A 24549-nucleotide genomic window follows, 5' to 3' on the forward strand; every position below is an offset into this window, starting at 1 on the left:
ACCACAACTGGTAAGCGACCCCTCCCTGTCCTTGTCTCAACCCACCAGCCTTTCCCTGTATTTTCTCCTCCCCATCCCACTGGGGGAGGAGTGAGTGGTGGCTGCGTGGTGCTGAGTTGCTGGCTGAGCCAAATCCGTGACACCTATCACTGTGAGGAATGCTTTTGTTTTGACAGTTCTGGAGGGATGAGTAAGTTTTGGGCTCTGTCACGTTTCACGGTGGGTTGCACCACATTTTAACTTCACTGGGGGTAGGTACTCAAAGGAATAGCATCTTGTTGTTACCTAGAGAAATTACTATCGTTGAAGAAGTGAATGGTGCAAATATGAAGTGAAAGAATACATCAGAAAGTCTGGTCAGGAGGATTTTTAATGCAACCTAAGACAGTTCAGTTCCCAAACTACACACAGTGGGATTTTAACACCAGATCTGTTTAACCCCTTTGAATGTTTTTTGCTATAACAATGAGGTTTTTATTCAAATATTAGAGGGAAAATCCAGAAAAATATTTCTGAGGTGTTCGCTCCAAGTTTAAGCAAAAACATTACCCTTAGAGGTTTCTTTTCCTCAGTGTGCCAGATTGCCAGTTTGACCCTATCAACCAGTAGTTCAAGTACCAAAAATGCAGCAAATTTGCAAAGTAACAGAATTCCAGATTGAACTGCTGCAAAACTTCCTTCTGTTTTTGCGCAGGGGAGGGTCTGGTAGTACAAGTTCATGAAAAATCTGTTTTGAGAGAAAGCTTCGGCACCTTCGTGTGCATTGGAGAGCAGAGAGGTTCACTGAAATTGCTCAAATTGCTGATGAAGTACAGTACCCTCTGAAGGGGTTTGTGCCTTGGAGGAGTCCAGCAGGACTGCCATCAGTCCCCGTGCTGTCAGTGTGCTTCAGCCACATCCCTAGTACACTCTGTCCTGGAGGGAAGGTTGGTTCTCCATTGCTCTCTCTAATGTCCGTGCTGACCAAAGTCCCTGGTAACGCCAGAGGCAGTGGATTTGCCTATGATAGTGACAGTCACCTACTACTAGCTGATCTTATGCTGCTGGTTGTCTGCCATCAGAAGACCCTTAAATATTTAAAACATCTGATGGCTAGCAACTTCTGCACCGTAGATGAAAAGCAAAGGACGATCCGGACGCATGCCATCTCCTATCTATAATTTTGCTTTGACTATGGTCTTATGATGCATATTTTCCAGGAAATATTTTCAATAACGCTTAGTGATGTAAAGCATTCTCAGCCAGAAGTCTTGCAAAGCATTAGCAGAATAAAGATAGATGTGTGGAGAATCACCATGTTTGCTTTCATTTATTGTAATAGCTGTGGTTAAAATGTAGATCATACTGCTGTTTTGGTTCACAGTCTTAATTCCAAAAATTGCAATCATCATAGGTGGATTATATCTGCATCTTTTCAAATGGATGACAGAGTGTATTTCTGTGCTGTTTTTCCCTAAAGAAAAATTGAAAGATAAGAGGCAGGAGTTTCAAGTAACATTGCAACATTTAGTTGTCAAACTATGAATGGAAATTGCCATCATAGGGACTGTGTGTTTACCCTCATACTTCAAAAAAACTGTTGTGAAAGTGTATCCAAGAAGAAAAGAATTTCTTTAAAATAATATCAAATAATATCTTAGTAGATGAGCAGTGATTCAACTTAACTGAAAAGAAATAGTAATTGAAAAGAAGCCTGGAATGCAGAGGAGGAAGTACGCTGTTGTTTGGTGAACAGCACTCACCAGAGCAGCACTGCAGGTGATGGTCTACCCAGCGATTCTTGTCTGGAATGCAATTCCACTGACCTACAACACTCATCTGCATCCCGTCTGGTAGCTGAGCTGCCTTTCTTAAGGTGCCTCTTCCCATCATTGTTTATTTTAAATACACAGTGCTACTCTCGTGCAGATAACACTTGGTATGGTAGTAGTATAGAGTTAGTGACTGTTAAGCAGTGACAGGTTTTAGTTGTCCAGCCTTTATTAAAATGTTACAGGATTTATCAGCAAGCTACACTGCCCAGTAGTCAACAGGATCTCTTTCCTAACACAAATACATATGACACATGTGATTGAGTACGTATCTGTAGTGAGATATCACAGAACCTGTAGCCACAGAAGAACCAGTGCTAGTGAAATTGTTGAAATTAGTTCAGTTTTATCTGGCCAGTTTATACTGCCGTTCACCCTTTCACAACCCCATACATTACTGTGTTGGGTTGGCCAGGCCCACTGTAGACAGCTTTCAAATGTAATCGGTTGCAAGCCAGTTTGTTGTGTACCAAATTCTGCATGGGCTTGCCAGGCTATTGGAGTGGCTCCCACTGGTACCATCCTGAAAAGGCACGGAAACATGTGTCTCCACAAATGCATTCTCAGACTTTAAATTGGTCTGTTCACGAAGATGGTACTTACTGCGTAGTGTTGTAATTTAAGCTAGAAATCGGCCAAAATTAGAATCTTAAGACTCTCTGACTTACAGGGTAGGAGTTTGGGTCTGCACGATCTCCGTAGTTATCCTGATGCGCTTGTTCAGGTTTTGTCAGATTCAGAGATTTTATTTTGTACATGTAATTCATAGACTGTTTTGTCACAACAGATCAAGGTATGGAAAGTTTCCTGCCTGTTCCAAGTGTCTGTCTGGTCTGGTTGGTGTTTTCATCCTATATGCTGCAAATAATTTTGCTACTGTTCAGAATAGTGAAAATTGGGTAAAAAGCTGGTCTTCCTTCATATGTTGTGGAATTAGTCAAGATGTGAAACGTCTCTCTTTTCCAAACGTGACTCATGTCTGTCATCCTGGGGCTCTAAGAAGATGTGTTTTAAGTAAGTATGTCCACTTTGAAAGTCACGTTACTGCGGAGTCGTTTTTAAAGTCCGTGTTACTTTGTAAGGGCTAGGGTTCCCCTATTCTCTTTCTGCACAATATCCTACCCTTCTGAGCTGTTAAATTCACATTGATAGGTGTTGCGTGATGGTTACAGAGTGGCCACTGGTTCAGAATACGCTGGTGGGAAAGGGTGCAAATATTGTAAAGCCATCCACAGTGATGGGAATCAAACACGCAGCGGGATGGAGAGCGCGAGGCTGTGCTGTGGTAGGAAGGCATTCAGTACCGGCTGCTGAATGCCGGGTGTGTGGGGGTATGGGTAGATCTCCAGGAACTGGAAATAAGGAGGTTTTGCCATAACATTGTTTTTCCTTGCTGTCTGTTCTAAGATTCAAGAAATTCTTTTAAACGTTGTGGTGCTGAAGGCTAACTGTAAGAATTGACTCTATTGACTTTTTCCATCTTACCCTCAGCTTCTTTCTGCTAAGATTTTCATTTTACAGAAACTGAGCCTGTGAAGTCATACTTAAGATAGTGCTATATCCTTTTGACTCTCCTCAAGAGGAACAGTCAGTACCAATTGCACTCAACTGGTTCCAGGTATTTGCATGTGTTTGCAGTAGTGTGTTGCAAATTCAGCCCTGGGATAGATTTCACTGCAGCATTATCTGCAGATTTTTGCAGCCAGATGTACCTTACCTTGTTCCTGTACCTGACCATACACTTACTAATATGTGGGACCATCATTCAGACTGATTTCCAGAATGTTTTACAGCATTTATGTGTTCCAAGATGGTTGGTAGGTAAGCCTGGCCCTCACAGGCATGGCAGAGATGCTCATAAGAACATTTTGCCTAAATTTCTCATGCTGTTCATGAGGGAGAGGAGCTATGGCTGTTGTGCTGGTAACAGGGAGAGAGACTAATTCCAGGGCAAGGCAGCCTTCAAAAATCAAGTGAGCATCATGTGACTGTATGTGTATAATTTAAAAGAAAAAGAATAAAGCTAGAACTTCAGTACAGCCTGTCTTTCCGGTGTATGAGAAGTGAAGCAAATGAATACGGCCTTGAATACACTTTTTAATTTTTCAACACTGTATTTTGCCAACTTTAGTTCACTCTGTTGACTGTTCAGTCAGACCGTTTTTAAATTAAGAAGGAATACATGGTTGAATTATTTATTAAACAAAAGGTGCTTCCATGCATGCAGACTACCTGGGTTTTGAATTTCTTTTACCGTTGGAGTTTGAAGAAAGTGCATCGCTAATAAGTTAAGAAATGGAACATCATTCCTTCTTCTAAAATAAATCTTCCTCTGTCTCTGGGGCAGCCGGTAAGCTAACTTGTGTTTGCCCAGTCCCAGAAGAATGCCCCGTCTTCATTCAAATGTCTAATTTTGACCTTACCATGGAGTTGTTGCCTCAGTTTGGTAGGCTCCATAGGCCCAAAATGTAACTAATTTCAGGTAGAGGAATGTCTTCGTGAATAATTTAGTCTGGATTATCTCTTAATTTTATAGATGCTCCTGATGGGTTAAAATATGTATTTGCTAGTGCATGAATGTGGAGGAACTGTGCACAAACGGAAGGAGGCTTGCAAAAGCTTTGTACCGTGTTGCCATCACCCTGTACATCCTCCAGGTCACCAGTTCTCCTTAGGGTGGGGATAGCACTACCGTTGCTTTGCTCCATCCCCGTTTCTGCATCTGCGGCGGTGTTCCAGATTTGTGTACAGCCAGTGTTTCTTGTACCTTTGGAGGAATGTGGCTTCCAAGTGCCTGACCTTTTCTTTTCTTGTGCTCTTCCGCAGAAGAAAACAACTGCTAGCTTCTGACTAGGCTGGACTTCAAATCGCTTTGGCCCGTGGTCCCAGGGAAAGCCCTGTCAGGCTAGGGAGCTGAGATGGGCCTTCTGGCCGCCTGGGAGCTGTGGTCTCCATAGCTTGCTTAAATGTTAGTGAGCTGTTTTACCTGCTGTTGAAGGACAATTAAACACTGAATTTGAGGGAACGTCTGTCCGAGAGGTTCTTGTTACTGATGCGGGGCTTGCTAATTCTGTAGGATTATCGTGATACAAGGAGTGTGATGGGCTGCGGAATGGCCATCCATGGCAGCAGAGAGGCTTCAGAGGAAGGTTGATGAGCCCTGCCAGGGCGCTGCAGAGCTCCCAGTCACACCGATGTGCGGGAGAGGGGTTGCGAGCCTGTAGCTTTCCTGTGGAAGGAAAGCAGTGAGCAGTAGCAAGTGGCTGGGCACACCCTGGCTTTCATAGCTACAGATGGAGACCTAAAAGATTGCAGGGCCACAGTCCAACACCAGCACATGTAAAATAAGGCTCAGGATTTAGATAACTCTGTTCCAGCATACTGACGTGCATGGCCACAGTCCAACTCCAACACATGCAAAATTAGTTTCAGGATCATTCCAGCATACTGAAGCCTATGCCTAAACCAGTTATTGCCACAAGCTCAGCTAAATCAGAGGAGAGTGTTCAAAATGGTATTTTTCCTCCTTTTTTTACCAAGAGAGATCAGATGAAAAAGTTGATGTTTTCATAGTAGAAAAGAGAAACTGGATTATTGATGTATTAGCTCCATATGCAGCATTTCATATTTTTATAGCCCAAAAATAGCATGCAATAGTATGAGTATACTTTAAGGCTATTTAACAAAACATGAGTACAGGTTGACCTAGTAATGTACTTTTTCAGATACATAATTAGTATAAAAAAAATTAATGAGCCCATTCATATGATATCATGTTTGAAGACTTCTTGGTTTGATTACACCCACAATACACTAACATATGAGGAAAAACCAATACCAAACAGTTAAAGGATCCCTTCTGAAGATCAGAAGTAATGTATTTAATCAATATTTTTCTGATATAGCAAAACTCATGTAATTAACATATTTTATTTATAGAAAAAGGCTGCTAGTAAAATAGATTCAGCAGTTCAGAGTTGCTCATAAGTATTTCTTCAAGTACAGCTCATTTTTTGTGAAATGGGGAAAGAAGTTGGAAATTATACTTAAGTAGCATGTACCAAAGAAGTTAAATGGGAGAAAAATTATTTACAGAGGTATTTTTATGAGCTCAAAGCAGTCATTTAGTTTGAAGGCAGCACTAGAAAGTAAAAAGTGAAAAAATAAAGATACTGGAAAGGTCTGTACCATCATAGTCTGTCCAAATGTTGTAATATACACCGTGATGGTATTCACTTTTTGGAGAGACTGTCAGCACCTCTGTAATCAGTAATTTGTAAGTGGAATGACAGTCTTTAATTCTTTCTCATTTTGTTGAGGGGGAAATTAGTAATTTAGCTACCTGTGCAGTTGTTTTTATGTTACTGATTCTGTATTTGGTTTCTTTCTTACTGTCGTCTACAGAAAGATGTTCCTGTGACATTTTAAATAATTTACATTTTTCTATATTAGAATGAATGTTTATAAAATCTGATGACATGCAACTGGCACTTCTAGGGTGATTTTACCACCCTGTGATAATATAAAATTAATAATAATATGGGGTTTTCTTAATCGTTGGCAAAAACATCTCTAGTGTTACCTGATGCCCTAAGACCTACTTATAATGTAGGCAAGTCTGTGTTTCTGGCTTGAAAAAAATGATTTGTTTGTTCTGTGGATTTGTTTAAGCCCAGCAACTCAGGGTGAGACTTGGCCAGTGTAGTTACTAAGTATTTCCATACAACCTTTCAAAAGATTTTAAAATATATTACTGGATTTTGAAAGCTATGTGGAGCTGGGTGTTAATTTGTGCCTTTTAAAATCTCACAGACTCTGCGTTGCTGGGCACGTGTGGAGAACCTAGAGATAACAGGTTCCATACAACTCTCTTCCACCAAATACACCATTTTCCTAGAGTTTACTGACACCGTCTTGGATTGTCTTTGGTACAGTGCACAGCCTGTAGGCTGTACCAAACGGTTCCGTTTGTCCCACATGCAGTTTAGGAGCAGGAAAGGGGCCATAATGAAGTAGACCTGACCTGTGTGGTTCATAGGTGTGTAGAGATGCTCCCACGTGGAAGATGCAGAGTAGGTATGGAAGCAAGAAGGCAGCAGTATATTCATTCACAGAAGTCCAGTTACTGGTTATTTTAGTTGATTAGCTAGCAACTTCATTTTCTCCCTCATGAAATTGCCTCCACAGATCCTTACTTCTGGAGCTTAATCAGCAGTAGCAATCCATCCCGGGAGTGGGAGATCAGGAGTACTTAATTAAAGAGGGACTGTAAGGCAACTCTCCCAAATTGGATATCTGATCTAGCCTTGGCATCAGGAGAGCAATGCTAGGTAAAAGTGTTTATCAAGCTCCATGTAGCCACTCTGCAAATCTCAGAGTTGGGAATATGATGCAGACAGCTTGTAGGAGCTGCTATAACCTGGGTAGTACGGGCTTTAAGGCCATCTGGTACCTGAACACCTGCCTACAAATAACATACAAATCCAAAAGATGGTCCAGTTGGATAGCTTCTCTGCTTAGATTCCCCACTGGGATTTTCTCCAAAAGCAGTAAACTATCTGTATGAAGTGTGGAAAAACCTCATCCTCTCTGGGCAGTAAGCAAGGGGAGGTGTGAGAGCAGCTTCCTGCTATTTTGCTGGCTGAAGGTAAACCACAACACCATTTCAAGTTTAGGTGACAGGATCAAAGCTAACACAGGTGAGTCAAGGGTTTGGGTAAGAAAATGAGAATCGCAGACCGCTGTTGGCATGAGCGTTCTGTAAAATTCCAGAATATTCTAAACTTACTTTAAGAAAAGGAGGAGAAAAACATGGAAAGCATGTTGTATGGAAGATTTAGGAAGTAACATTGCTATCATAAGTATAAATGAACACCAGAGTGAATTTTGAGGAGAGATGACAACATTGGCAAAATACAAAGGAAAGATCCATGAGTACATATTTAAGCCCAGCAGAGCTGAACCAAAGAGTAGGTATCTGCTTTGCTTGTCAAGCTACATGTCCTGTACAGAGACGTACAATAAGGTGTTCTGGCAGCTCGGATGTGCACAGCTGAAGAAAGCAAGAACAAGCAGAAGCCCATGGCTAAGAGTAACTGGCATTACATCCAAGATAGCAAATACACCCCTCGTTTTGATAAATGACAGTGTACATCCTCTTCTAAAGCATCCACTTTTCCTGTAGAAAAACTGTACGAGTCTAGTGGAATTTCATGAACCTCGTCTGGCAAATTCAGTAATTTGGGATCTGGAGTGCTTTGATCTATAGAGGCAAATTAAGGAAGTGGGATTTCAAAACCGTGATTTTGAGTAGCAGAACTGAAAAGACAGTGAAGGAATTGGATTGTGGAATAGTTCTTGCATGTGAAGAGCTCAGGAAAGAAGATAGCAGGATTTGGAAAAAAAAAAAAAGCAGCAAAAATTATGTTAGAGGGAATGATGTAGTGATCCATGGTCATTTGCTGCAAGCTCAGCTCTCAGTTAAGTAACTAGAGGTTCCAGGTTCTACAGTGAAGCCTATTTAACCAAAGACAAGCCCTCTAATGGCCATGCTCTGTGTATTCCTGGTGTTTGTTGACTTCATGGAAGGAATGTGCACATGTCTGACTGCATAAGTTGCAACTTACACCTTTTAATTATACCATTTGTGCATGTGCGTGTGATTTTAGAACAGCCTGAAAAGTCAAGAGCATGGGAAGAGGATGAAGAAGTTTGATATGCATGCATGTGCACATATTTATAAAAAGAAATATGCGGCACTCTTCAGTTTCATTTTGATTCATTTTATCAAAACTAATATTTCAATAATATGCTCAGGTGGTTCAGATTCAGATCTAAATGTTAAAGTTTCATTGAATTCATTAGGGCTGGTGGGGTATACAGTAGTGAACTTAAAGTTTTAAGCTTGCTTTCTTCTCATGCTGAGCTGAGAATATGTGTGATGTTTTGCGGGATAATGATATTTATCTGTAATCTTCTTGGGGCATGGACTGCATTCTGTTGATTTTGTACAACTGAACTCAGTATCGCTAATAAAACAATAAATACAGAAAATGAACTATTTTGTGTTTTATTAACAATCTGCATTTCATGTAGTATTTCATTTTAAATAAGTATAAAATCATCCCCTCAAATGGTAAGATGTAATTGCTGATCATGTATCTCTTTGTTCCAGACACTTTTATAAAAGTGTATGTATTATGTATGATGTGACCTTCAAATGTCATGAATGCGTTGTGCAATAAACTGTCAATATTTGTGGCTATAAGGTACTAGATGACTTTTACAATAATTGGAACAGCTTTATTAAAAGCTTGGATCACTCAGCTGGTTAAAGAGAAAGACACAGGCCAATGTTCATCTGGGAGTTTCCTTCTGCCAACTGTTAAATGAAAGATATTGTAAGGTGCTTAAGATGTCTTCTTTCTTTTTTTAAAAAATAGATACAGTTTAAAAGATCTCATGCAAAATATGTTCCCTTCAAAAAACAGTTTTCTTCAATATGCTTAATTTTCACTCCAAACTGAGCTCTGTAAGTTAATGGCAAGCAACGAACCCTGTTTTCTAAGTACTACATCTGATTTTTACGTGTCTTTTGGTCACACAATTCTTCAAACAAATCAGGCAGCTAAAATGACGTACTCAGAAACTGTGTTTGAACTGTGATTATCTTAAAAGGTTTTAAAGATTTAGAACAATGTGAAAAACAAGACTACTAAGAGCTCCAAAACAAAAGCTCTGTAGGGAATTTGATTAAAAAAAAAAAAAAAAGAGAATAAGAAACATTTTGTGATAAACAAAAGCTTAATTTGGGTAAGTGTCTATTGATGTCTCTTTGTGCTGTATATAGAGCCTCTTACGTGTTTCTCAGAATGCGTACGACAGTGAAAAATATTAAGATATAACCAAAATTTGTATGTGTGCAGTATGGTCGTGCAAAGTGTGTGAAAACCGCCAGTCTTCAAGCGTGCCGTGTGCTACACCAATGGGCTTAAGGTGTATGTGCCACTCCCCAGTCATTAGCCTAGCAGTTGCTGACACATTGCTTAGAATATTTTGGCTCCCCTTCTCTTGTGCTTGAATACTGCCTGGAGAGCTCTCCTGCTGCCTGAGGTATCAGCTACCACTGCCTTTAGCCCCCTTCTAGGTGTCACAAGTCTTACCTCAAAGAAGTGGTCGTGAGCATTTTACTTCAGTTTAATTTAGGGTGTGTTTTAAATTCATGTCTGACAAGGCACTAATCAGGAGCAGAGGCAGGGCAGTTCGTGCCTTTTGTTTGCCTGGGTGGTTCAGAGGGCTACGTGGGAAGTCTGATGTCAGAAGCTGTATCTTTTTATTTACTAGTGGAACCTTTGGTATAATCTTTTTTTTTCTAATAATACAAACAATGTGAATGCTGTTTTCTCACTAGTAGGCCTCCTTTCCAATTCTCTTCTAAAATAGCTCTCTGTTTAAACAAATTCGCTGCCAATCCATATTAATGCCTAACAGTTCAAGATTCCCTTATATGGTCATTATAAAACCTAAATCCTTGATGAAACAATAGAGACAGCAAGTTGTTCCTGACCTAAGACATTAGTAACTCTTTCCGGAGGCCTAAAATATAACTGTAATATTTAGTAATATTGGAGTCCTTCATTTTAAGCCGTGAACTTCACTAGCAAAAAAGTGCAGTGGCATCTGCAAATAGGATTCTAATTTCAAATTGTGAGCACTGGGCCAGATTCTGTTCTCATTTACATTGAAGCATACTAATGGAAGCTACTTCAGGTAGCCAGAAAAATAGGGTTAATTATATCCCTAATTATATTCCTATTTCCCACTGTTTTCAGTCTTATGAAAGCTTTCTCTAAGGAATAGGCAAGAAAGGTAAGCCCTCTTTTCCCAGAATCTTTGTGTAACCTATACTGCTTCCCAGGGAACGAGGTGGTCGAGTCCAGGCGTAGCTGCATAAAGGTGGCGGCCGTGACAGGATTAACAAACTGAGGATCTTCTAACTCTCTTTTTGACATTAGATTCAGGATATAATTTTTCCTGCCACAAGATGGGCTAATCTGGGTGATTTATAGATCATCAAAAAACAACTTCGGTCACTACCACTTGTTGTTGCACCCTGTTTCATTAACTTTTACAGAGAGTGCTAAAGAACTACAGATATTTTGAATTTCAGAAATATGTGAAAACCTGGGATTATGTGCAGTTTTTAAAGGCTTCTGGCCGTACTTTCAAAGGGTTCTTTAATAACGTCCGAAAAATGTGCAAGAGCAAACGCATACTTGTAAGTGTGATTACCTACTTCGAGAGTTGATTACCTTTTCCATGTGATTGCCTGTTTTTTGGATAATTTGGCAATCCTTGTGTCGACAAATCCTAATTGACTTCACTGATAATTTAGTCGGCATGAGGACTGCAATTTAGCTCCTTTGAACATGAAAGTATTTCTTTGTGAATCCCTGTACTTTCACATGCACGCAGCACATAAATGCTCCTGTAAAATTTATGGGACATGTATGTAGATGGCTCCTTTGAAAATGTGGCTGCTAATGTGACTGAAGCCAGTGCTGCTGCTACCTAACTGATGGCAAACAGGTTTCTTTTTAGAGAAGCAATCAGTCCTTTTCTAATCATATTGATAGACTCATCCCGGACCGTTAGACCAGTCATACAGAATATATACAGAAATTTCCAATAATTCTTTTTTTCTGTGAGCACACCGATTCAGTATCCAGTTAAGTTTGTCTTCTCTTTACCAGGAATACCCACTGAAGCTGGCACTGTGCCACTGTAGCATCCCTATCCATGTGATGAGGGCACTGCCAGCTGTGGCAGTGGCTCATTTCTGGGTAGATAATTTCTGATACCTAGTTAGGCTACCTCCTGTAAAAAACAATTCGCTGGTGTGTTTCCCACTTTCTTTTAACCTGCTGCTGTAGAATGTGGCTCAAAACGGTTTATTGGGATTGCCTAGCTCTCTGGAAATGTCCTCTCTGGGTACCCAGGGGATGTGAAAGCAGCCTGCAGCACTATGTGGGACATGTCCATGCTAGGCAAGGAGGGCAGGCTTTCTGTCCCTCCTCTCGTGAGAAAGGGACATCTGCCTGAAGAAGTCCTTCAAATGCTGACCTTATGGATTACTTTATTTTCGTTTCAGTCTGTGTGGCAAATAGATCTGCTCACATTTTGGCCAAATTGGCTCTTTGGTTATGCAGCTAATTGCCACGTTCTGATGTGGATGTTCAAGTGAACTTTCTTGCATTTGTCCCCTGAGAAGATGCGCAGAATCAGTTATTAAGTGTAGCTGAAGGATGGGACCCAAGAGATGCCCCTGTCACACCCCCCGAGGAGCTGCTTTGGGGCTGAATTCCGATGTGTCCCGTACCGCAGAGCTGTATCTGCCTGCCGGCAGGTACAGCATCCACAGCAGCTGGAGGGCTCACAGCTCTCGCCTTCTCCTTACACTGACACAAAGGCTGGTTTCATACACAGAACTGAATGTTGCTTTTTGCACTTCTGCCTGTGACTTTTGCTGTGAACAGTTGCTTTCAAAGTGAATGGAAGGCTCGGGGAAAGTCAGTTCGGAGACAAGTCTCAGAAGCCGTGCCTCTAGCATGGACAACTATACAATATTTTATACACTGTTCGGTTATTTCCTGCACTAGAATCAGGAAAGGTAGGGATGGGCAGGAAGACATTCAGGATGTAGACCTGCCTATAATGGAAGTAGAGACTAAAAAAGCAGTCTAATCTCACTTGCGTCGGGTGCGCATCATGTAGACCACATAACTCAGTGAACCACAATGGCTGGTCTAAGTAACTCTTCTCTTTCCTTCCTGATCTTTTATCCTCAGAATTGGGCAGCCCAAAAACCATAGCTCAAATCCTGAGTAAATCATACCTTAAATTAATTTCCTGGGGCTAATCCGAGTTCTGCAGGTCTGTAAAACATTACTACAGATTTGCACGATTTAACAGAACGGCGAGTTCTGGACTTGGGCAGGGGGTCTTAATTGCAGGAGAAAGGGGACATCAGAGGTGTAGAATATACGGTTGTATGGTTATTGGTAGATTTTCCGTGCCCCACAAACACTGATGTTGACGTGGTCTGTATTCACCAGTTTGCTTCTTCACTTTTTCCTTGCTGATCTCTTTTCCTTTTCACATGCCCTTTTCTTCCTCCTTCACTTTCCAGACGCTGGTTTAAGAGACTCAGTACAAAAAAACCTCGGTAGCAGAGTCAGTGAGACTTAAATGCGTCTTGAAGTTAAGCGCATTTTAAACTTAAGTGCCCTAACAAATAGGTACAATTTGCCAAAACCGGGGCCCTAGTCAGGAAGTTGGGGTAGCGTTTGATGGGGGACAGTCGGCAGCCTTGAACGTATCTTTTCATTGTTTGAAATGAAAGAACTTCGATGTAAAGCTGCTCATTCAGGTAGCGATGGCCTCCAGCGCTTCGGTGGGCTTTGTAGGCAGAGGAATTCAAAAGAAAACCCCTCAGCCCAGCTTTAAAGTCTTAGGAATGCTTTCACTGTGGGAAGAAAAATTCTTCAAGGTAAGGCCCCTGTTGGAGCAAAGCCTTTGGAGCTATCTACTGTATGTCTACTTAAATCTAAAAGAAAACTCTTCAGACCACCCACATCTTTCTTTGCTTCATTGTTGTTTTCAGTTTGCTTTTTCAGAGGGATTAGTGCTAGAGTAAACTCCATCGTCTCGCTGCCTTGAAAAAATTCAATTTTTTGTAAAGTGAAAATTAGACTCTTAAATCTGCAAAGCGAGCTGTTTATCTTACAAATTTATTCTTTTTTATTGGGCCACACATATTCTAGATAGAAAGATAAAAGGGAAATGGATAACAGGCCATCATTTAGAGTGACATATAGCAAAACATAACTAGTAGACTTACTCGGTAAATTCCTCCTGAGTGGCTTGTTAGCTTTATCTATATATTTATCTATAATGCTCATATACTATTTATTGAAAACCAAAATAAAATTCTGCAGTTTATCATCATGCAGTCTGTATTTTGCACTTCAGAAAAATATTTTTTCGCTCAGGAATTCATTTTTTCCCAAAGCAGCTTAAGATGTGATTATATACAACTTTGGAGGAGAATAAAAGGGGAAAATCTAAACTCCTTAGGGAGATTGGAATTATAGACTAGCACCTATATATGTTTTCCTGGACTCCTAAAGAGAAAATAAACTCCTGCAGTATGTTACTTTACATATTTGTGAATTATTCAAAATGACAGTTACAAGCTTTCGAAACTTAAATATTGTGTTTTAACTCTGCAGCCTAAGAACAATCAGAAAATGTTAAACAAGAATGTGATGTGAAAACTATCAGATTTTGCCATTTCAAAACTAGCAATAGCTTGATTACATATGTGACTAAGATAAGCATTTTTTCAAATCACTCTCTCATCCCCTTCATTCAGCTTTAAGCAAAAGAGTTTAGAGGCACCATTTTGTAATAAATAATGAAATGCCTGTTAGTGTTACCTTTTCCAGAAATGTGGTATTTGGGTCTCTACTACTGTGTGAATAGTTTGCGTTAGAGTCAAATGTTGAAGCCTTTCTTATGTCCCATCACTTCCATTTAAAAGGCAGTGCTGTGTAAACTGCACTATGTCTCCTGACAGCTTTAGTTGCGTATCAAATGGGTAAAGACAGAACATCTTTAGTCAGTAGTTTATGGCTGAAATAATCAAGACTATGCATGCAGATTTAAACTCTGTGCTCCCCACCTCGATATAACCCAGATAGCTCCGCTTTTACATCGGGGTGTGAGGATGCGTCCATGTGTATTGCTCTCTGTGCTCTGCCAGTAGCCTGAGTCTGGTTCAGAATTTCAACATTTGCCATGGTACTTTGTGGTGAAATCGTGAGTTGATACATAATTGTGATCCTGCATGACCCTGTAAATACAACAAGATAGACGAGCCTTGTCTGGTTTGAATAATGACTTTTAAAAAATGCCCTACATTTTTGCAATTTTTATGTCAGTCTTTTGCAAGTTATTTGGTTTGTAGCCTTCTTGGATGAGAGCAGCTTATTCAGGATGGCTGGGAATGACCGTTTCTTTCTATCAGGACAGAGGACACATGTCCTGGCGTCTCACCTATTGTACTAGGATGCGATACAGTTTTTTCTCCTTTCTGAAGGAGAAAACCCAGGAGCTGCAGATGAGACGGAGAAGGAATTCCCCCTTGTCTGCCCAATTTTTTCATTGACTTTCCCGTGATTCGAGGTCACTCACTATGTTGTGTGTCCTACCTCCAACGCTGAAACGTTGCAGAAGGAAGTTGATCAGCTTTGTGTGTGGACATCACCATTGCTGTTGGTCCCCCCGTCACTCCAGTTCTGTCGTTTTGGGAGGTTTTGATATACTGATGCAAACTTTTTCTCTCTAAAAGAATACAGATTTTCAAAATACTTATAAATTTAATAGATTCAATGAAACAACAATCTAAAACTTTTGGGGGAAAAATTAATAGGAACTAAGCAAAAGAAGAAATCAAACCAGCTGCTGACACAGCTGTTTCTTTTCTTGTATAATTCGGTTCAATATAAAGGTACCATATGCTGCTTAAAATGATGATAGGAAAGATGAAATAATTTAAGACAATAACAAGAAAATACATGAATTGTCAGCATTCTGTCAGATTTAAAGAATGAAGTAGACAGGTGTAGTATTGACGTGTTTAACTTTGTGTTGTGTTAGCAGTTTTAGTGAGAACAACTTCTGACATGTGCTGAAGTGATGTGAGAACATTTCTGTGTTGCAGACATTGGAGAAGAAGCTGGGAGATCGGTAGGAGTCCAGCAGCCAGCTTTACTGAGAGACAGGAGCCTGGGTTCTGCCATGAAAGACTGCCCATATTGTGGAAAGACTTTCCGAACGTCACATCACTTAAAGGTCCACTTGAGAATACACACAGGTGAGAGGAACCAGTGAGCGGAGCACCGTCGACACATGCCCTGTGTGTGTGTTTGGGGTGGGTTGGGTTGGCAGCTTATGTGGCTAGGAGCTGTAATTCCCAGGGTAGATTTGGTCTCATTAGTTGGAGAAAGTCTTTTGAGAAAGATATATGACAGTCTTAAATAAAAGCACAAGGAATGTGTTGTTGGATAAAGACCACTTTAATAGAATCATCTTTTCCCAGTTGAGGCTATTTCCGTCTCCTTCCCTGCTTCATCACTGTTTCCTTCAATTACCCTTGTCCTTCAGTAGGCATAAGCCTATTGGTTTCAGGCTTAGTTATACTAACTGCTTCAAAGGCCTTCCTTAGCATCTGCTTAGGGATTCTGGATGTTTTTCTGAGTTACTATTTTTGTTCCATTTAACATGCTCATTTTTAACCTCTTATTTTTCATATGAATACATCAGCTTCATGAATCTCTTTTTTGTTTGTTTGTTCGATAGAACTCACCCAACGTAGTACTTGTAAGTAGTAAAACCTATCATGTTTTATTTTAATAACAATCACAGCATTTCTACCCTACAGAGACTTACTACTGGTCTGAATTCTCCCTTTATTTTGGTACGTCACTCGCTGGGTGGACTGCTCTCCATACTAGTAAACTATAACCACTCCATTTAAATTATGATGCCTTGTTTGCTTAAAAGTACAGACATGCGTGGTAAGATACATGCAGAGACACAGTATGTTTGAAGAACACTTAACTCTACCTATAATTAAAATCTGACAAACAGTGCTGATATCTTTAGGTCCTGTTGACATCACTACAAATTCTGAATGTGGCCAATAAGATCATGTTTTCTCCCGAGTCTTAGATATTGTATTAGGCTTTGGGAGAATGTGCAAAACTGGAGATTTAGGATACTCCTTTTTGTAAACAGACATAGTGGGCACTGTTAATTTTGGATTTGTTAATTCTTAATTTTTAAGCCATTTTAAATTAATTTCAGAATTTTACTGCTGCTTTTCAAATTGATAGGTAAAATAAACTGCATGAAGAAATACTTTCCAGGTGTTTCTCCGACTTGAAAATCTTCACTGTTAATTTTTATTTCACTGAGGTACCAGAGAAACATCATTTTACTCCCTTCCCAAAATCAGCATCCATGTTTTTCCTATTTCCTTGCACAGATGTAATACTTAACGCTGGGTTTGCAAATGTGAGGCTTGATTCTAAGTTAAAAATGAAGAATGGAAATTAAAGAAAAAAAAATTATTGAGATGAGGAAGGTTGTTCATTGTATTTTTCTTCTTTCTTTGGATTGTAGAGTAGGAGTATACTACACTGGTTTGATCTGGATTTTAAAATTTGGCACCCTAATCTAGTTTTGTCTGATTGGATTGCAAGCCATTTAGAGCAGGAATAATCTCAGCACAGATCTGAACCCAAAGGTTATGTTTGTTGGAGTCTGTAAAAAAAAAAAAAAAAAAAGAAAGAAAAAGAAAAGAAGAAACACCGTAAAAACCCTGTTTGTGTGCTCTCTAATGTACTAAAAGTAAGGAAGTGGCTATTTATTGGAAAATAGTCATGTAACTGTGAGATTTAAACAGTTTGATGTTTTTACTAACGGAGATGCAAAGAAAAATTCTTTTAAATAACCTGAGGCTACCCATCTCTCCCTTTTGCTTTCTTCTATAGTGGTCATTTTGTTCTCATTTTAAAGATGGCAATGATTATGCATTTGGTATTTGTGGCTTAGAACTAATAGAAAGTAAATTAATTACAATGGAAATATTCCACAAAACTTGCATATTAAAACTGACTAAACAAAACTAAAACAAGAAAAAATAAAGCATGTATAAAATAACAAAAAAAGCAAAAGAAAACACCATGCAGACTGTTGAAAGAACATATGCAACATATTTTAAAATCATTATAAATTTAAAATAAAGATTAATTTCCATTAGATTGAGAACTTTATTTGTAAATCATTTTAATTAATTTGTAAATAATGACAAGAATTTATTTAAATGGAGCAAAGTTTTACATATTGCAAATAATCCTAATATATATTATAAAAATGTAAATTGGCAAATTACTAGAGTTATTAAAAAATAAGCTGCTTTGCAGTAAATGGAAATGATGTAATAGATACCAGTTATTAAACAAATATTGGTTAGCTTATAGTTATCAAGGACGGTTTCCTGCCTTTTATGTCACACTCTGTCTTTATTATATGCCTGGATCATATAACTGACTGATAAAAAACACTTTACTGTGTTTCTCCACTACATTAACTCAATTACTGTTCTTGTTCTCACAGCACCTGTTTGTTAGAGATGAGCTCAAGCAGTTCAGCAGAAGTCAGGTTCCTTCGAACATCTGTGTGTTTGGAGGCACGCGAGTAGGTTGGTTTGCTGTGCATGCCAAGACAAGACCCAAAGTCTGATCCAGCCAGGAGGTGCTCCTGTGGCAGTTGGCCCAAAAAAGCTAGAGAAGCCGTTTAATCCTCCACAAGAGGAGGAAGCTGTGCTCTGGTTTAGGAGAATTAGCTAGTGGCCTGGGTTGCTTCTGTTTTACCATGGATACTTCATGGTTGCAACCTCCTCCGCACCGAGTCTCAGTTTCTGTGTAGTTTGCTGTCATATAATAAGATTTCTGGAGGAAAAAATAATAATCAAGGTTTTATTTAGCACACTCGGTTGGGTCCTGACACACAACTGTAGAGGATTTTTCTCCTTATCTAATTCAATGTTGTTCAGCCAGGAAGAGCTTTAAGGGGAAGATAGTAAGATATGATTTCTGATTGTTCCCATATGATAAGAAGAAAAGGGCATAATTATGTGAAATCAGTTTCTTCTCTTTCTTGCTCTAAAAACAGCTGAAGGATAAGACAATTCGTTGCTATGACCCTGAGAGAAGACAGGGAGGGCTCCCAGGTCACAATGCTAGACCGCCTCGGGGCTTACAGGGGACAGGCAGGGCTCTCGTAGCCCTCCCAGACGGCGTCTTTATGTTGACCGCTGAACAGAGACGGGCCCTACGGTCCTGCTTCTTCAAAGCTGCCTACTGAGAGATGCAGACACAAGGGCAAAGCATGTATGCGCACCAGTAATGCAGAGTAACCGCTTCGTGGTTCAGCGTCATGGTTAGAAAATCATGTATCATACAGCTGAGAAGGTTATAACATGGGGGGCTTAAAGATGCTCAGAGTTTGTGGAAAAAACAGTCTAAGTATCTCAGACCAATAATATGCCGTGTGCAGATGCTTCCAGCGTTTCCGTTTTCCCCTCTGGTAGGCAGCAGTTCAAGGTTCCTTCATTCAAGGAGCTTTATGTTCTTGAGCACTCTCAGTTCCCGCTGAAATCAAATAAACGGGTTTGGTTTTCACTTTACCTGCCCAGGCCTTTGGACTGCACAGCAAGAGTTACGTGTAAAAACTTCTTACGTTCTACCTTTGGGTAACTCCCCATTACGTAGGGGCCAGGCTCAGACCAGCTCTCCACCCCTTCGCGCCTTGCGTTGGCATGCAGAGCTACTGCAGGTGTAGAGCAGTTGGGGTTTGTGTGGTCATCGGCTGCTCAGGTACATTCCCAGTGTGACCGGCACAGTCACATCCCTTGAGGAATGGAAAAAGAGTAACGTGCAGGAGCTCCGCAGAAGCCTTGGGTTGTGCTAAACAGAAGAAAGCTGAGAGAGGGATAGGAAGATAAAAGTTGGTGGGGCTGTGTCCATTGGCTGAGAGTACGTTGCGATACGTGTGACACACAGCAGTGGTAGATGTATTCTATACATGCAGTTTTACTGCATTTTCCCTTGGAAACGTGAGTAGCCAATTTTAAAACTTGCTTAGATGAACTGATGAAATACAGTAAAAATGGTGCTGTTTTAAATGAATTCAATTCACATTTTCTCCCTAAAAAAAGACTGCCTGTTGCCATTCTCTGAAGGCGCTTGTAGTGGGATGAGCAATATGAATAATTAAGGAAAATGGGTATGTGTGCTCCAAGAGGAGACAATTTTGGTATTGAACATCCTTTATTCTTACATTTCTAAGATGAACTAAAAGGACTTTTCATTTCTCTAGATTTCTCCAGATTTCCCATCCTTAACATTGTACAGCATGCCTTTTCTCCTGCCTTAATGACATCCCAAACTTTTGTTGAAAATAATTGATTGAATTTAAATTTCCTTAAAAGTTTAAGAGGTAATGTTACAGTATAAATTTCCTACCAAACACTAAGTAGGGAAATATCCATTAGTGAAATTAACTACAGTTTCTAGGTAGCTAACAATGTGCAGTATACAGTAGGGCATGGCTAATGAACACTGCAGTGGGTGATATTTCATTATACAAATTAATGCTCACATTTTAATGGGAAAGTCACATAATGAATCTCAGCTTCAGTGACAGCAATTAGAGACACAGATTGTCCCCTTCTGGACAAGGCACTGTTTAGCAATAAGCAGCTGTGTAAAAAGTCTTCAGGTTTACAACATATATATATGCTTTGGGGGAATTAGTGTACAGTTTATATTAATGTACTGAATCTTCCCTGCGAAGGAATGACCGTATTTATCTCTCTGCGTTTTAACTAAGTAAAGACATGTAAAAAGACTAAATAAATACTGCAGATAAAATATACATAAAGGAAAATATTCAATTATAAAACTTTATAAAAATTAGAATATTGTATTGTAATGCCTAGTGCAGAGTCGAAAAATCGTCAATAAACTGGGTCGAAAGCACCAAAAGTCTGTCCTTTTACAGGGCAGGGGTAGTATCGTCTTATATAATAGGCAAAAATCACTAGTAGAGGAAAGTAGTAAAGAGAAGAAGTTAACTAGTATTTCTGACAAACAGATTAATTGTGTGGTGAAACATGTGCAGGATCCAAAAATAATCCCACAGAACCTTTGATATTCCATTTGGTTTAAAAAGTGTGAAGTGAATGATTAGAATGATAAAAGAAATTACCATGTAAGAATAGGCATAATAATGAACTAATTAAACCATACAGCAATTCATTTCTAAAATATCTGCTGCACAATGGATAAAATAGGTTATCAATAACTGTTTCAATGGTAAAATAAAAAAAGCTGGAAAATGTTTTCAATATTTTCATTAAGCAGTATTCTCTGGAATTATAAGATGTTTGATTTCATTTGCTTTGCATGAAAGAAAACTATAGCTTGTTTAGAAATGTGTAGGATCAAACTGCAGCTCACATTGTCCCTGAGTGACTGTCAAAACCCCACTGCTGGCTGCCGGGGCATGAGGTGCTGGGGTTCTTGTGCTGATGCACAGCTCTCACTGTACCAAGAAGCAGCACTACGGGGAGCAGGGGGGCATCCTCCACTAACAAACTCCTTGGGAAATCTTGTTTAAAAAGGAGCAGGGCAAGGGGAGTGTAGGGTGCAGTACAGATTTTTAAGAAGCTGCATTTTAAGTATGGAAGATGAACAAAGGAGGCCACAGCACTAAATATAAATAGATATTTAAGAAATACAGAGATTTGATAAAGGAAACTAAAAGTAATAATAAAAATATGTACGTGGCTATTAGGGTTATGGAGAACAAGGTAAAATTCTTCGGATCTGGCAGGTTTAACGATTGTTATCTTGATGCTACTGGGCAAGAATGGATAAAAAATTGTCAACCACAGTACAGAAGACTAGATACTCTTCTGCTCTGTTCGCAGAAAGAAACATGATGGTTTTTATAAGTATTTTCCAATGATACAGTTCTGCCATTAAGTAATAAGGCTGTTATGCTCTAGCCCACTACATTTTAATTTTTTTTTAGGATGAATGAGACTGTATAACTTAGAGATAAAGTTTTAAAAGACTGAAGAGCTCTCTAAATCATTAAAGTTCATTTTAAAAAACCAAGTCTTGGAACACGGAGCAAATTCCAGAGCACTCATAGTAGTAAAAAAAGCTCTGGCTATTCTAGTATTTCTAAAAAGAAGGAATATTAAGAGCTTGAAATTATAAATGGACTACCCTGACATAAGTTTTGGTATTTGTTAACTAATTAAGAATTTATAACATAGTTAATTCAATTTCATTTTATGAAAGTAAGTTTTATCAAGTTTCTCGCTTTCTCTCAAGGCTTGTGAAAGTACCTTGTTCGATGTGACGATCCACTACCACCCCCGCAAAAAAAAAGAGGCAACAAACAAACTCAAAGCCCGGTATACAGGGTTGATGTGGCACGTAAAGTGGCAGTTCCACAGCAGTGCTTTCAGCTCCCTCTATTTGCTATTTCATCAGTATCGGGAAGACTATATAAAATCACTGTTGATAAAATTTACCAATGGCACAAAAATGGTAAGATGCTAAAAATCATGGGGAGGCACTGATTAGTCACTTAGTCAAGTGGGCTCTTGTCAACAGTATGAATTTTAAATCAGCAAAATGTAAAGGAACAAATACTAGAGAGGCAATGAACTGGCTGAGGATTATGGTAGAGAAACAACAGAATATGAGCTATTACATTTACTATAGCTGTGGATGGAAGCACGGTCTTGGACTGTATCAAAATAATATCAAGTTGAAATTTCGTCAAAGCTTTAATGGGTACCCATAATTTAATAAGGCATTGAAAAACTGGAATGTTGTTCCACTCAAGTGTGGGAGAAGGCAAAGAGGTGACTGGTTTACCATGTCCAAGTACCTTCCTTAGGGAAATGGGGTTTCTATTAAAAAAATCTATTTGATCTAATGGGGCAAAATGTAGCAATGTTCAGTAGTAGGAACCAGGCTCTGGATGAATTCAAGCTAGAAAGGAGGCACACATTCTGAGCAGTGAAACAGTTTACCTAGGGACCTGTTGGATTCTTCTTCACTGCTGTGATTGAAACACAATATGTTTAAACTAAAGCAAGTATGTGTTGGTTTAACTTGTAGTGATGATTTGATGCAGGAATTATCATCCGAGGGTCTTTGGCCTGTGTTGTACAGCAGATCAGACTAGATGATCATAATTGTCCCCTCTGGCCTTAACAATTCTAAATCTATTTATAATCTGGCTGTGGTCTCCTTGCACAGCCCATAGTAAGTAATTCCTACGACTACTATGGTCAGGTTGCATTCTGAGTAGGACTGGTGGTGGCTTGCATAGATTATCTGCATTTTTTATACAACCTGCTGTACAAATAGACCTGTTTCTACTGGGGAACATGTCTGTTTCCAGTTATCTACCAAACTTTTGTGCAGATTTTACAAGTATCGTTGAATTTTTATGGTTTTATCGTATCCTAATATAAAATAGTTCTTGTGAGATGTCTTGTGTCTTGTAAACCAGAGTGGTAGATCTGTGATTATGTTGCCAGATAAATTATTCTCTGCAAGACCTTTTTTTTAATTGTACACACTGGACTATTTGCTCTTTCTACTCCATTGTGGGAAGATTTACAGGGATGCAAACAGGGCAAGAGAATTAGCAAGATCAGATGGTCATTGCCTTTGTGAACAATGAAAAATGACTCTTGGATATGAAATGCAGAAAACTATTTTGAAAAAGTCATGTTCCTTCACTCCTGCATGGCACCGTTAATTTATGGGAACTGATATTAAAGTGTTAAATAACTCACCCAGACACTGCTCTTGGCAGTATTACCAGAGTAGTCATTACACTCGGACGACTTCTCTGAAACCTTTCCTCAAGAGTACCAGATACAAACAGGTTGTCTTCTAACAAGGACCATACCATACGTCTCTTGTCCCTTGTAGTATTCTTTGGACATACACTATTGCAATTCCTGACAGAGTACTGGAAATTAGGGGTCGTTTGGGTTGTCCATTGAAACTTCCTTGGTTTTTGGCTGGTTTGGTTGAGGCTAGGTTGGACTTTTTCCTACAGCAGATTATAACCCTGTTTTGTCATTCGTACAGAGACTTACACGGGGCATAGTTGGGTGTCAATTAAGTGGATGAAATAGCATCTAAATAGCTGCACAGTTACCGAATTTAGGAAATACTGAGACACTGAATTTAAAAGATTCGAAGATGATTTACTCCAACTGACTCCCTTCTCTGCCCTCAAAATAGCAGCAGTTAAGATGGCTTTGAAGTAAACTAGTCACTGCCAATATTTGGATCTAAAAGAGAAGAGGGGCTTTGCATACATCCCTTTGGACAACGTTATTTGGCCAGACCTGTATTGTAAAGGTGGCACAGTGTGTTGCTACGTGTTCAGTCCAATTTCAGACCTTCAGCCTTAGATCTCATTTCTAGCCACACAAGAGGTGGGAGCACCACAGAGGCAGTTTACCAAGGCTAGGAGAGATTTGAACTTTTTATCACACTGCCTCAGTCAGTGTCTTCTTTCAGGCCAATGCTTATGGTGTTGGTGGTGAGCCGTGCCCAGATCTCCTCTGCTGAAAGGAAGCTCACTCAGCGGAGAGGCCTTCGAGCGGAAAATGGAATGACTTCAAGGTTTAGCAATTCAGAATGAGAGTATGTTGTGCCCAGCGCCTTAGACTGATGGTACTTTGAAAGTACAAAATATTACTAGTGTTTCCTACAATTAGCATATTTTAGCTCACTTCTACACATTTTTACATGTGCTTATTGCTTTGAGCAGCCGGCATCAGTGCAGCCTATATTGCAAACTTCTCCTTGCAGAGGTAGTTATCCAATGGTTGACATAGCGCCTGCAGTACTGGGACACACTTTCTAATGGTGTCGCTGGACGTGCAATGCAAACACATGCTGAACTGTCATTAGAATAAAAGGAAGTGCTCTATGTAATTGTGTTAAAGATTTCCGTAATGGCATAGGGGATGCTGAGGAAGAGCTTTTCAATTAAGAGG

At 39.6% G+C, this 24549-nt stretch overlaps 1 protein-coding gene across 1 annotated transcript in view; it reads left to right on the forward strand.

Annotated features, from left to right (window-relative positions):
* ZNF536 (zinc finger protein 536) overlaps positions 1 to 24549 on the forward strand; it is a 69442-nt gene that overhangs the window by 38006 nt on the left and 6887 nt on the right. Inside the window, exon 2 of the mRNA XM_010150141.1 lies at positions 15595 to 15747. Within this exon, the coding sequence (XP_010148443.1) occupies positions 15595 to 15747 (153 nt within the window). The remainder of the gene's footprint in view (positions 1 to 15594; positions 15748 to 24549) is intronic.

The sequence above is a fragment of the Eurypyga helias genome, unplaced genomic scaffold (assembly GCF_000690775.1).
Source record: "Eurypyga helias isolate BGI_N326 unplaced genomic scaffold, ASM69077v1 scaffold10404, whole genome shotgun sequence".
Lineage (NCBI taxonomy): Eukaryota > Metazoa > Chordata > Aves > Eurypygiformes > Eurypygidae > Eurypyga > Eurypyga helias.